This window comes from Neodiprion virginianus, chromosome 1 (genome assembly GCF_021901495.1).
Source record: "Neodiprion virginianus isolate iyNeoVirg1 chromosome 1, iyNeoVirg1.1, whole genome shotgun sequence".
Taxonomy (NCBI): domain Eukaryota; kingdom Metazoa; phylum Arthropoda; class Insecta; order Hymenoptera; family Diprionidae; genus Neodiprion; species Neodiprion virginianus.
Window position 1 is genome coordinate 12,074,520 of NC_060877.1, and position 13,102 is coordinate 12,087,621.

General features: G+C 41.0%; 1 protein-coding gene across 1 annotated transcript; it reads left to right on the forward strand.

Moving 5' to 3' along the window:
• The first annotated feature begins 919 nt into the window (after positions 1-919).
• LOC124299227 (uncharacterized) lies at positions 920-3,598 on the forward strand. The gene is made up of 3 exons (XM_046752290.1): positions 920-2,489; positions 2,934-3,207; positions 3,421-3,598. Exons 1-3 carry the CDS (start codon positions 2,375-2,377, stop codon positions 3,434-3,436), a joined length of 405 nt encoding a protein of 134 aa, XP_046608246.1. The 5' UTR covers positions 920-2,374; the 3' UTR covers positions 3,437-3,598.
• The last annotated feature ends 9,504 nt before the right edge of the window (positions 3,599-13,102 follow it).

Below are 13,102 nucleotides of genomic sequence, written 5' to 3' on the forward strand. Positions count from 1 at the left end.
GGCTTTCGAATCAGTTCGCGTATTTCGACTACTCTCGTAGACTTACCCCGCCTCTTCTGTACCCAAGTTTTCGTGTTTGGGATTCACTTGGCCTCACTTAGCCTCACTTTGCTTCACTTTGCCTCACTTGGCCTCACTTTGCCTCCTTGACGTCATCCATCAGGATGCAGAACTTCATACTCCGCACCGAGCCTGTCGTTCGAGCCTCTGTCAGAACTTGGAACACCACTGTCCGTCACATGTGTCTTTAGTTCACCAACAGTACGAACCAATTAGGCATCCTACAGAGCACCGCCGCCAAACCATTTCCCGGAAAACTTCGAGTTACTTAAACAGATCGCACTTTAACTGAATGAAGACAATATCCCGTAGTGTGAAAACTTGGTAAGGAAAATGAAAACCACAGCGATCTGATAGTTTGTGTCCACTGATCGGGGGAATTCCTGGAAAAATTACACGGGGTTTCAGAAGTGCCCTTGAAAATACGGGACTCCGTGTCGAACCCCGTCTTCTATCGCACGTTAAAGCGAGAAGAGAACAAAAACAAAATAAATCGGCTTGTTTATATTTGTCTCTTGTCTATAAAGAACCTAGGGTTATTCGCTTCCACGAGTCGGTTGTATACCGCTACGTGAAATATTGTATATGGCCGGCGGATCTTACACTCGCGACCGTTGGACGATCGTGAGAGAGAATCCGCATGGCATAATGTACAGGGTTATGTACACATACGATGTTGCAGACATCGTTGTGACACATTTATGGTTTATGGTTGGACCAAAAAAACACATTTTTCCCTTTCGTACAATATCGAGTCCCACGAAGAATCTCAAATGCTTACTACGCTTGTCTTCATCCTAAAGCCAAACTAAATCAAACGATGAGTCGGACGGTCGACGATTGACCACGGACTGCACCTCGCTACAGAGAAGAAAGAAAGAACTAGTGCCTCTCATCACAAAACGTATACCGACCAGACTACGGATGACGGTTGAGATAGACGAGATCGAGACCAGGGGTGAAGCAAGTACTTGGAGGTGACCCTAGATACGAAGATGACCTTCTGACCTTACATACAGAGGACAGCCCGGATGGCGGCTGGAAGGATAGCACCCATAAGCTGCCTAATGGCGAACACGAACGGACCGAGACCGGGGAAACTGAGACTATTGATGTCGACGACGCACTCGATTCCGCTCTACGGGGCGGAGATCTGGGGAGATTCCCTGAAGGCAAAGAAATATGTCACGCCATGGCGCCATGATGACTATAGAGACGGAGCGCGTTGAGGATCGCCGGCTCCTACCGGACTCCGTCAGCTCAGGCCAATCTGGTGGTTGCGGACGTGATTCCCATAGATTTTCTTGCTTTCGAACGCAAGAGGATCTACGGCAGAGACGATCGTGGGAAGCATAACTCCCGACAACATTGTCGAGGTGATATGCTCCACGGGGAACAGCAGTGACAACTCGTTGCCACCTCCACAGAGACCATCTTACGACGAAAGAACGCGGACGGGTGCTTAACGTGACGTGACGTGACGTACACGGACAAAGTGCCCAGCTAGAAGTAATATTAACGTAGTTCCCGGCTGGGGGCGGTTGCGCAAGAGGTGGCGGTTTTAGTGAGTAGGCTATTCAGGACTCCCACATCCGCTCCAGCCTGTATGACTGACGTGAATCCGTCACTTGGATTCCGCAACTCCTCGGATAAAAAAAAAGTATGAGCTATGTGAAAGTTTTTCCTTTCTTCGCGTCAATTTCCTCACCACACCTCATGCCTATATCTGCCGTAGATACGTGTTTTAAACAGGACACAGGAATGCTCAACTCTTTTTTCGGGAAATCCAACTGATTCGGGTATTTATGTTCATCTGCGAGCATATTATTGACAATAAGTGTCGTGCGTATTTAAAGATTACTGTTGAAAAAAAAAGAAAAAAGATTATTCAGTAGTTATGCAGCTCAAAAAAATGTTATGAATGTTAGGGAAAACGCGAGAATTTTCAAGTTCCGTGTCGCTGGACACCCTGTACTTGATCTGAACCATATAGTATGAAATGTAACAGGTCCGAGGATGCAACTTCCTGGTTGGCTGAACCATTGTCTACTGTTTCCGGTTTCTGTTGATAAATCGGTGAGTTTCAAGAAGGACAAATTAAGATACGGAAATGTTTGATTCTTTTGCGTATATTTATAGTATAGTTTATGGAAATCCGGTTGCGTGGTTAATATCGCGTCATTGGTTTATATTGAGCATAAGGTTGGATATATAAATACAGTTATTGACGGAGAAGCTTTAGTCCGTCACTCTTGGTTCGTCTAATCACATTGGTTACCGGGATATATCATAATTTCATTTCAAAACTAGAGCCATGCAGGTCTACTTAGGTTTTTGGTTTCTAATGACAGTTTTAGTAGTGCACGGTTGCATTGACCAATGCGAGAAACTGAATTCTACAGAGGACGATCGTTCATTCACCCTCATCGGTGAGTACATAGAACCCTTTGGTAGATAGCTACAAGACTTCAGGAAAAAAACATACTGTTCATCGCAGACGTGTCAATTTGGCAAAGAATATGGTAGATAAGATAATTTATATATATGGTACATGAATATATGGTACCGTTTGGCAGATACCAGGCTCTGCGACATGCAGCCGATTTTTTTTAAATCCAAAGCACATTCCCGTCAATAAAAACCTTTTTTAATAGTCTTCTTGACTTACAATTACAGTTGTAATTTATTTTATTTTTCTACAGTCGTGTTACCCTCTCCCCCGTCTCTTCCTCATTCGGTATTTATGTCAATCATTAGCTTCCAACCGGTCACATTTATGAAAAACAATTTTGTTTTTTGGTTTGTAAAAAGTACTATTGCACGTTTTGTGTTTGATTACATTATTTTAAACTGCTATCTTTTACAATTTCTAGAGAGTCAAGAAGAAAAGAAGGCCGCTAGATTAATACATGAGAAAATGATGAAGTACGATCTTCTACAGCCACGCGATATGCTGATTAAACTGTCACCGTCGTCAAACTTTAGGCCATCGTCGATCTTTGTCAAACGGTGCTTTCCAATTGATTGTGACTGTGGATCTCTCATTGTGCAAACCGCAAATGTAACTAGAAAAATTCTAGTGAAGCGACTGGTCTCACAGAAGTGGGTGTTCTATAATGTGAATGTTGTAGAACACATAGAATGCGGGTATGTATAAAAAATCGTCACGACAGATTGATTTGTTCTCAATTTGATTTCACTATAATCGAATCACAGATGTATCGAACGTTATAAATCACGCACTCGTATCATTATTCATAATTTGGCATTCTTCCTTCTATGTTTCAAGTTTTATCGCTAGTCATTATCGGAATGCTTCACGGGTGTGATACATATGATGATTCGCTTCTTTTTCAATAGATACGTGCCCATCTAAACAGTTCACGGAACAGAGCCAAATAGATGTCTGAACTGCCAAAACTACATCTGCAAATCCATCGATGAAGATTAAAACGAGAGAAAGTGGTGTGAAAAAACGAAACTATACAGATTGCAAATGAAAGTATGATAGCAAATGAAAATATGACAGCAAATGAAAATATGACAGCAAATGAAAATATGACAGCAAATGAAAATATGACAGCAAATGAAAATATGACAGCAAATGAAAATATGACAGCAAATGAAAATATGACAGCAAATGAAAATATGACAGCAACCGAAGTCTAGGAAAAATCATTTCGATGAGTTTTGTTAAGAATGAGAAAATACCTACAAAACAGCTTCTGAAATACTTCAGATCGAGATGTTGAAAAAGTTTGTTCAAATTACGATGACAGTCTGTCAACCTAAACAAACTTTTTATACTCTGTGGTGCTTGGTGTAGAAAGTTTAATTTATTAGCAGAGCGGTTACTTTTCGAAACTTGTCTCAATTTTAAAAAAAGTTTCACGTTCAAACACATCTGAAAATTGTTGTTTATCCAGCTGCACAAATCAGACACCCGAGTTCAATTATTTTCACCCAGAGTACAATTTCTATCAGTAAGAAAAAATACAGGTTTCCTCTACCGAATTTTGGTGCCGACAACATGCGTTGGTTACTCGAAAATTAGGGACTCTACGCTTTGTTTCGATGTATCGTAATTGAATAGTGTCAAAAATTGGTAAAGACTTGACGCATTGGAAATGCGTCATTGATCGTGACAGACATTTAGACGGAGATCTAAAAATTTGTAGGAGATATATTTTCCTAAGTATAAACGAATATCTGGAAAATAGCAATTCTTTCACAATTATTCACATATAACACAGAATATTCGTAAATTGTACCAGGAAAACATGTTGAAAAATCTCGTTCGGAATTTTCAATAATAATGTTCCTAGCGATTTGAGAAAATGAGCCGGGAATGTCTGGACTGTGTATAGTGCAGAGCTCCCTCATAAAAATTAGGCCCTCTTAGCCTCTGTATTGAACGTGTTATTTACATCATGATTGTTCGTTCTTCTGTGAAAAGTGCATCATTTCCGATAACAGGAAATGGCAGTGATGATTACTATCAATATTATTTATTTATTCAACTTATTTTTTATTTATGTAATTTATTCCTCTAGATTTTCATCTTTCTCGCCAAAATTGTTTGATTCTAGTCAAGTTAAGGTGATTCAGTTATTTGACCGAAGGTGGTTATGTATTATATATTATTACGTACTGCAATGCCAACGCACATGCATGGCTAGATTTGTCGTTTGTTTATTTCTTCTATAAAATAAAAACAAGTATGAAACAAAGTACCATATATTTTTATAAAATTTGTCTATATCTGATGCTTGAATTTGCAAAATCTTTTGATGTTTTTCTCAACGTGACACATTTTTTTTCCTTGTGAGATATTAGAGGTTTGTTTAATATGTGTTGAATCAAAGTGTGCAACAATCTTTCAGGACAAATAAAAATTTTTTCTAAAGATTTGAAAACTGATTTGGATGAGGGCTATTTGCTCCGGATAGTCAGTAATTTATTCAATTCAGGTAGAATTCGAGGATGAAGAGTAGTTGGAAAAAAAAAAATTGTAAAGTTTTAGGCGGGCGTCCGTCGTGCCCCGGAAATTCGTTTTGGTTTTTCTAAAATTATGGTAACATAAGTAATACTATTATTAGATACGAATATTATGCTGGCTGTGATTTATTCATCGTTCTCACATACTCTGATTAAGGAAAGTTTGATAGTCGTAATTATTATGAATGTGGTTTTATCGTTATCATAAATGCGGTGTTGTGATCATTATCGAGCCTCGATTTATCCGAGTGAGTTGAGAGCAACGGATAAATCGCGTATATATTACTGTTACAAAGGGTGTAAAAACATCCGTCCTACCCTCTCTTTAATGATCTAGTAGTCATAGATAGAAGAAGTTTATAAACGTCTTCTGTCTTAAAATGATTGAGGCTGCTGCGTCAACCAGCATTATTGTAAAAATAGTCTCTTGTTTCAGACTTTAAATCGAAAACACGTACTCCGCGATTAAAGCATTTCTTCAACATTCTATTTTTGCCTTTAATTGATTCTCTAAATAAGCTCACGAACCCATATTTATTCCGTAACGACCTAAAACGTTACAATACTAATAACCTCCGTTCGTCCGTTCGTCCGTTCGTGTTTTGTTAAAATAAACCAAAGCTTACTCGAGTTTCCATTATATTCCATCTATTAACAATGAGATAGGTAGGTGTGAATGCGTTTAAGCTATTCGCATTCGTCCTTTTACTATCGTTCTGGATTTTTTTTGGACATATTCCTGAGTGAAAATAGCGTTGGGTAGACCTGATGTAAAAAAATATTGATATCAAATTTCAATTTCGAACTACAAGTGCAAATTCGTGATTGATTCAAAAACCTTAGGACACCATTTTAAATGAAGGCGTTACATTTTTTTTTATTTTGAACTACTACAAGTGATCCACCATTACAAATTTTGGAATTCTGTCCTTTGCTTCGTTATCGTTAACCCTAAAAACCTCCACCCACTAATATCTATCGAAATCCGAACATTTTGAGGTTTTTCTTCCCACCATATTGGATACGACATTTTGAACTTTGTAAATCTCACCTTAGATCAGTGATCAGCGACCCCGAATTCCTACAGTACCAATTTTCATTCGAATCCGTTCATCCATCTTCAAGATTTCATCATCTTCATTTAAATTTTTGTAAAATTGCCATTTAAGTGATTCAAAAAGTACTGAATCAATCAAAGCCAAAATCATATTAGTTTTGAATTTGGAAAAGTCGCATCGATTGAGGCAAAAATCTAATCGGTTCTAAGTTTGGAAAAGGCGCGTCGATTCAGACCAAAATTTAATCAGTTCTAAGTTTGGAAAAGGCGCGTCGATTGAGACCAAAATCTAATCAGTTCTAAATTTGGGAAAGTTGCGTCGATTGAAACCAAAATCACTGAAATCCGGTAACTTGTTCTCGAGATATCGTCGGAATAAAATTGATTACATGCATACATACATACATACATACTGTGACGTGGATTTTTCTGCACCTCGGTCACTCGGAGCAAATGACCGAGAACTTACCACGGGCACAATGATTCGGCGTCCACGATGTATCCTGGACTTGAAAACAATATCGCGTAATTTGTTGGGCGCCTGGTGTGATTAACACGCCTCGAAATCGTCGATGCGCTATGTCGCGACAATACACTCGACAGCTGAGTACCGCGGAGAGGGGAGGGGTAAATTTTGGGTAGAGAGATTGATTGATTTGGTTGATAAAGGCTTTATTGCCCATAATTGAACAAATGGGTAGCTAGCATAGCTATAAAACTTACCAGTGTGTATGCGTATGAGGATAGACGGAGAATGTTGATTGCTCGATATGGTAAGAGTAAAGGTAGGAAGAGTTTTAATGATTGGCAGCGAAATATCAGCGAATGATAGCGATTGATAGCGAATGACAGTGAATGACAGTGCACCTTTCGGGCATTTTTCCGAATGTTTCTTTGTTTATTTGTTCGCTCTCTCCACTCACAGTATAACCCAGTAAGTGGCAGTTGATAAATGGCAGGGCAGCAGCGCCCCACGAACGCTAGTCTCGCCGCATGAGGGGGATGAGCACGGGGTCCAGTGAAAGAATGTGAGACCTCAACCTGTCCTTGAAAACAGGTAAAGACGGAGAACTAGTGACGCTCGAAGGAAGGCTGTTCCAGAGATAAGCCCCCGATACGGCGAGCGAGGACCGATATGCGTCAGTTCTGTGGCTAGGTATGACCAGAGAATGCTTTCCCTGATGCCTTGACGGTCTCGGAGGGATGAACACAGTGAACAGTTCCCTGATAAATGATGGGCCTTCGCTGCTGACAGCAACGTAGATTATTCGTGCAACGGCCAAACGCCGTGAGTCCTCGACAGATAGCCAACTGAGGCCATGACGATGGCGTGAGATGAAGACGTCGCGCGGGAGATTGTGGATGTACCGCACTCCGTTGTTGGCAAGGCGCTGGAGTTTCGTGTCGTTGACGCGGCCGGTACCAAGTAGCGCTGCCGAGCAGTGATTGAGGTGAGATAACAGGAGCGCGGTTACTAGGCAGCGCCGCAAGTCCAAGTCCACTTAGTCACGCAGTTGACGCAGCCTGTACAGGACCCTGTTGACCCTCGACGTGACCCTAGTGATATGATGACGGAATGCAAGCTTCGAGTCGAGTATGACGCCGAGATTATTCGCCGAAGTCACGAACGGGATGGTGTTTTGGCTGTCACCCAGCGGCGGGAGGACGTCGGTGTTGATGTTGATGAGACGGGCAATCCCCATGATGATTGCTTTGGTTTTAACGAGGTTGAGCCTCAGCTGATTAACAGCAGCCCAGTCCCGAATGCCCGATGTCCCTGTTTAGCTCGCGAATGCTGTGATCCATCTCTTCCGGCGCGCAGGACGCATATATTTGTAGATCATCAGCGTAGAGCAGACGTTTCGCGTAGCGGATAGCTGAACCGATATCGTTTATAAACAGGGAGAACAGCAAAGGCTCGAGGACTGAACCCTGGGGGACACCCGAATTCATCGATACCCAGTCCGTGAGGGACCCATCCTCGCACTTCATCGCTTGCTGCCGGCCTTGCAAGTAGGAACTCACCCACCGCATCGCCCACGAAGAAAAGCCCGTGCGCCACAGCTTACGGAGAAGTAGGACGTGTGAGACTGTATCAAACGCCTTGGAGAAGTCAGAGGACTAAAACAGTCACCTGTCTCCGATCCATCCCGTGTCGCACATCGTTCAGCAGCTTGAGGACCACAGATGTGGTACTGTGGCCAGCGCGGAAACCGCACTGCCACTGGTCCAGTAGGGAGTGATTTTTTATGTATTCAGCTATTTGGACGTGTATGAGACGCTCCATGACTGCTCAGAGTAGCAAGAAGAGATATGGAGCGATAGTCCTGGGCAGCCTTCGGAGAGGCGATTTTATTGATGGGTACGATTAAGGCCCTCTTCCATACAGCAGGGAAGCAGCACTCGGCGATTGATCGGTTGAATATGGTCGCAATGGCTCCCAGGAGGATAGTTAACGTGGGCAAGAGCATGCGGAGATTCAGGCCATTGTGGCCCGTGGCGTTGGCTCGCGAGGCACGGACAGCTTTCTCGACCGCTGATGGTGAGACAACCGTGAAAGAAAGCAGAGGCCGAGTCAGAGCAGGGGTTAGTGGTTCCTCGAGAAATTCATCCACCGACGGCGGAAGGCGCGAGACTTCAGCGCGCGCTAAGTCTAGGTCTTTTGGCGGAATTACGAGTGGTGGAGATTGGCGTTCCGGCGATAGTCCCTGCAGGCGCGATCTGCAATACTCCGTCCTGGCCTCAAAAAGGCGCTGGTGGAGCGCATCCCGAGCAGCCCGGTACTCATGCAATTCGGAAGTATTTTCTAAATTTTACAACGATTTTTGAGGAACTATGATTTCGAAACATAAGTGTATTTTGTTTTATTACGGGTAACTGAATTTCAAACAATTCCAAGATCGCGAAATGACGGTTTTTACTCAGCACGAATCGTTACGATAACGTTACTAACTTCAATACGATGTTGAGCAACTGTGAGTTTGAAAGGGGCTGTTCGGTGTGGGAATATAGTTTTCAACTCCCGTATGCATGTACAATGTACATACATGACCGCTCGAAAGATTGAGATTATATTAAAATTTGAATCACTTGTGACGTATTCGTGTGAATATGACCAAACAATTAATCTCAAGGAAAAACGTAAAGTGTGGTGCTGTGGATAAAAAAGTGTTATGTTTTGCTTATAATGCAACGAACGTATGCAAGAACATCAAGAACGACGACATGGAGAAGAAAGAAAAAATTGAAGTAGTCTTGCAATTCTGAGGATGAATCGAGCTGTGATGAAACTACAACAATTACGGCAGATCGCCAACGGATAACCTTCGCCTATGTATGATTTTTGGGAACTTCGATCGTTTTCTTTTATTTCTCCACCCGTTCTTGAATTCATTTTTATAGGGTTACAATATAAAAGGGACACTACTCGTCGCAGGTCTAACAAACTTAGCCTGATAGTTTGAAAAAAAAAATAACAAATAGCAAACAGATGTACAAATAAAAATATATAACGATGAGTACGGAGAAAATAGTATGTAAAATAAAATTACGATGAGAAAGGTTGTTTAAGTTAGATATAGAGGTATATATAGAAGACGGTGACGATGTTGAAAATGGATAAAAAAAAATTGAAGTTGAAATTTCATCATATAGCAACGGCAGAAAACATATCCAGAATGTCGAAGGGTCGTTATTCGGAATCGTACAATTCAGAAAAATCAGTATCCCGAAAGCAACGGACAACTTACCACCAGCAACAACAACTTGCCACCAGCAACAACAACTTGCCACCAGAATTTCACATTCTCAGTCTATCCAACTAATCTAATTTGACTTATAATATTTTTTATACATATACAGAATCGAGTAAATTCTTTACTCAATACTTGATAAAGAAGAAAGAACGCAATGTAAATGGACAACTTTGCGATGTTAAAGCTGTTGGGTTAGACCTTTAGAGTGTGGCCAACGATGTGTCTGTTTTTATTTGTTGACTTACAAACTGCTCACGTCGCCAACAAGCTGATCAACTCACATTCGGATAGGAGTACGAGAAACACAAATTTTGAGCAGGTACATCGGGCGTATCTTTTTATCTGCAATATTTTTATCTCATTTAAAGATTCAATACGACTTATGGTATCATAAACTCATATTTCTTGGCTTCTAATATGATATGAGTTATTGACTCTTCTGATATATTGTGATTCTTCATTCTGACTCTTCTGATATACTGCAATTCTATATTCTGAGCCTTCTATGAGATTACTGCTCGGAGTTCTAACCGTTCTCATTCTTGACCCTTCGCATTTATAAATTCGAATAGATGAAAATTCTACTTTACGATCCATTCGAAGGTTATTTGTTCGTGAATAGAAAGTTTTCGTCTCGTGAGCACCCGATGTAAGAATGTATGTTATTTATTTGTGAGTAAGAAGTTTCTTCTCTGCATGCACGATGTATAAGGAGACTGTAGTGTGCAGATGTTATGTTTACCCTTTTTGAATCCTTGCTTCCGATGAAAAGACCGTAAGACCAGCAATGCCGTCTAATAAATGAGATGCGTATGTGCAAATCATTAATCTACGAGAGAATTTTGTCGAAAGAATGTAAATTTGAAAACTGGTGAATTCGAAAAATTAACGACGGAGCCAGTTATTTATTTGTGTTTGCGAGCAATCGCATTTGCCTCATTCTGCTAATGGCCTTTCGGAATTTTCTCCAGTTGTGTATTCTAAATTCTACAACTTCAAATTTCCATACTTTTACATTCCATTTCCATTATTTCTGGCTTAATGAAGATTCACCACTTTGTTCTTTTGCGATTATGAATTATCGATATATTTATGTCCGGAATTCTGATCATTCTGATTTTTGGTTTTACTGATTTTTGGTTTTACTGATTTTTTACCCGCACCGAGACTTCCTGGTGGCGATGAATCACACGCGAGGTTCCCATCCTGAACCAACAGGTTGACGTGACATGGTTCGCTCCTTCTTATGATGGGCTTGTTGCCACGCTGCAGTCCTTCGACCAAGTGAGGGCATCACTTGCGGTATCGTAGAATTTAAGAAGGAATAGTGGACCGTTGTAGCTGGTTCAGCTCCAGGCTGATAAGAGTCGTCGACGGGAGGATTCGTTGTGGATTTGAAGCACAGTCTTGTACGCCATCAGCGACGCGTCCAGGCAGCAGTGGCGATATTCGATGGGTTGGCTCCTGGCCGAGAAGTCTGGATAATTGGAGGTCTTCGTTGTGCTTCACGCACGACCCGTACTCAATTTAAGTAGACCTCCATCTGGAGTCGAAATGGCGGTATTCTGCCCTCTGTAGCTGACTACATTGCTGTTGATCCGCTCCGTGACCTCTGCGTTGCGATATCAGGTTTCCCCGAAGCGATGTCCTTGAAGTTTGTTCTCGCAGCGCGGTACAAAATGAGAAAACAGACAGAAATTAGCTCAGTAAATGAATCTTTTCTTTGGCTAGTCGTTCTATTCGGAGCATTGGCCTCACGATCAGACGTGTCTTCGTTGTTTGTGATTCATTTATTTTGTGATATAAGAAAATTGGCATTACCCTTTATCAGATAAATACATGAAATCTGACGAAGAAAAGATCATAGAACTCACAAGAAGGAGACGGAATTTCAACCTATTCGTAAACAAATGAATGATATAAATTTACACCATCGTCAAAATAAAACGGTTTATTTATTAGAAGTGAAATGTTTTGTGGATATGAAATATTATTTATTGAATTTTTAAAAACATGAGAATAGAAATAGCCTTTTGTGTGGATATGAAGAGATTGCGCGAATCCATTCCAATAGCTTCCTTGAGTAAACTGGGCGAGAACAAAATAGAGATAAATTTGCCCGCTGATTGTAGAAGTTGACCAAAGTTTAAGAAATACAACACATTTGGGTAACGTTTATAAGCACTTGTTTTAGCGATTATGTTATAAAAAGGTCAACAATAAAGACTGCGCAACTTTCAGGCGCCTATTAGTTCTCTCACGGCTTGATATTGTTCAAAGAGGATCTCAAATTTGGTCCCATTTCACTCTTAACCGGATATCTGAATTGAATGGCGATATCTTCGTCCTCCGATTCTGCGGGAATCTCGGTGAGCGGTTTTCGAAAACAGTTTGCCAACTCTTCATCGCTGAGTGTTTTGTCATCGATAATTTTGATTTGTTGAACCACTGATTGATCGCAACCGCTTTGATGCTGACGAACGCGATTGTTTGATAGAAATGTTCAAAAACTGCGGTGAAGCATGATACACTTTTTGGTTTACAAGTGATTATTTGTAATGGTTTTTACCTCGTTATATTTTACGAGGTGAGCAATCATAGAAATTTAGTCCGCCCATAGTAAGACTGCGTTGGTGATTACAAATTTGAATAAACTGAAACTCCGTTTCCGGCAAAAGTTTGTTGACTCATGATTGAAATCACATATCCTACGATATGCGTGAAAAGTAAATATTTTCAATGAAACGGTCGAAAATGGCTTAAAACTGGAAGAAGGTTTACGCAGTTTTTGGATAAAATATAAACTGTGTCCGGTTCTATCCTATCTGATTCTTGAACACAGAATGCGAAGTCTCAGGTGACTGAAGTTATTCTATTTTGTTACAAAATTATCAGGTACCGCATCTTGCCCGGCGAACCCGTCCCGAGGAGCAGGAATTCTGGGCTTCGGCCATTAGATTTTTATCTTATCGAACAGTTTCGAAGTTATAGCGTATTCTCCTCATACTGAACAACCTCTTCTAGAATTGCGGATTGTGTCAGCGATGGAACTTGGCGTGCCATTTCACCGTTCAGTTTATATTATTTTCTCAATCTCTACAGTTTTTTTCAACCCGTTCAGATTCGTCTTGCGATGAAAAGTTGATGAATGAGGCGCGCGGGTGCGTCCTCTCCTAAAAGGTTAGTGTGAAGATAGAATCTGCAAGTTCTTGAAATATATCGAGCACATTGT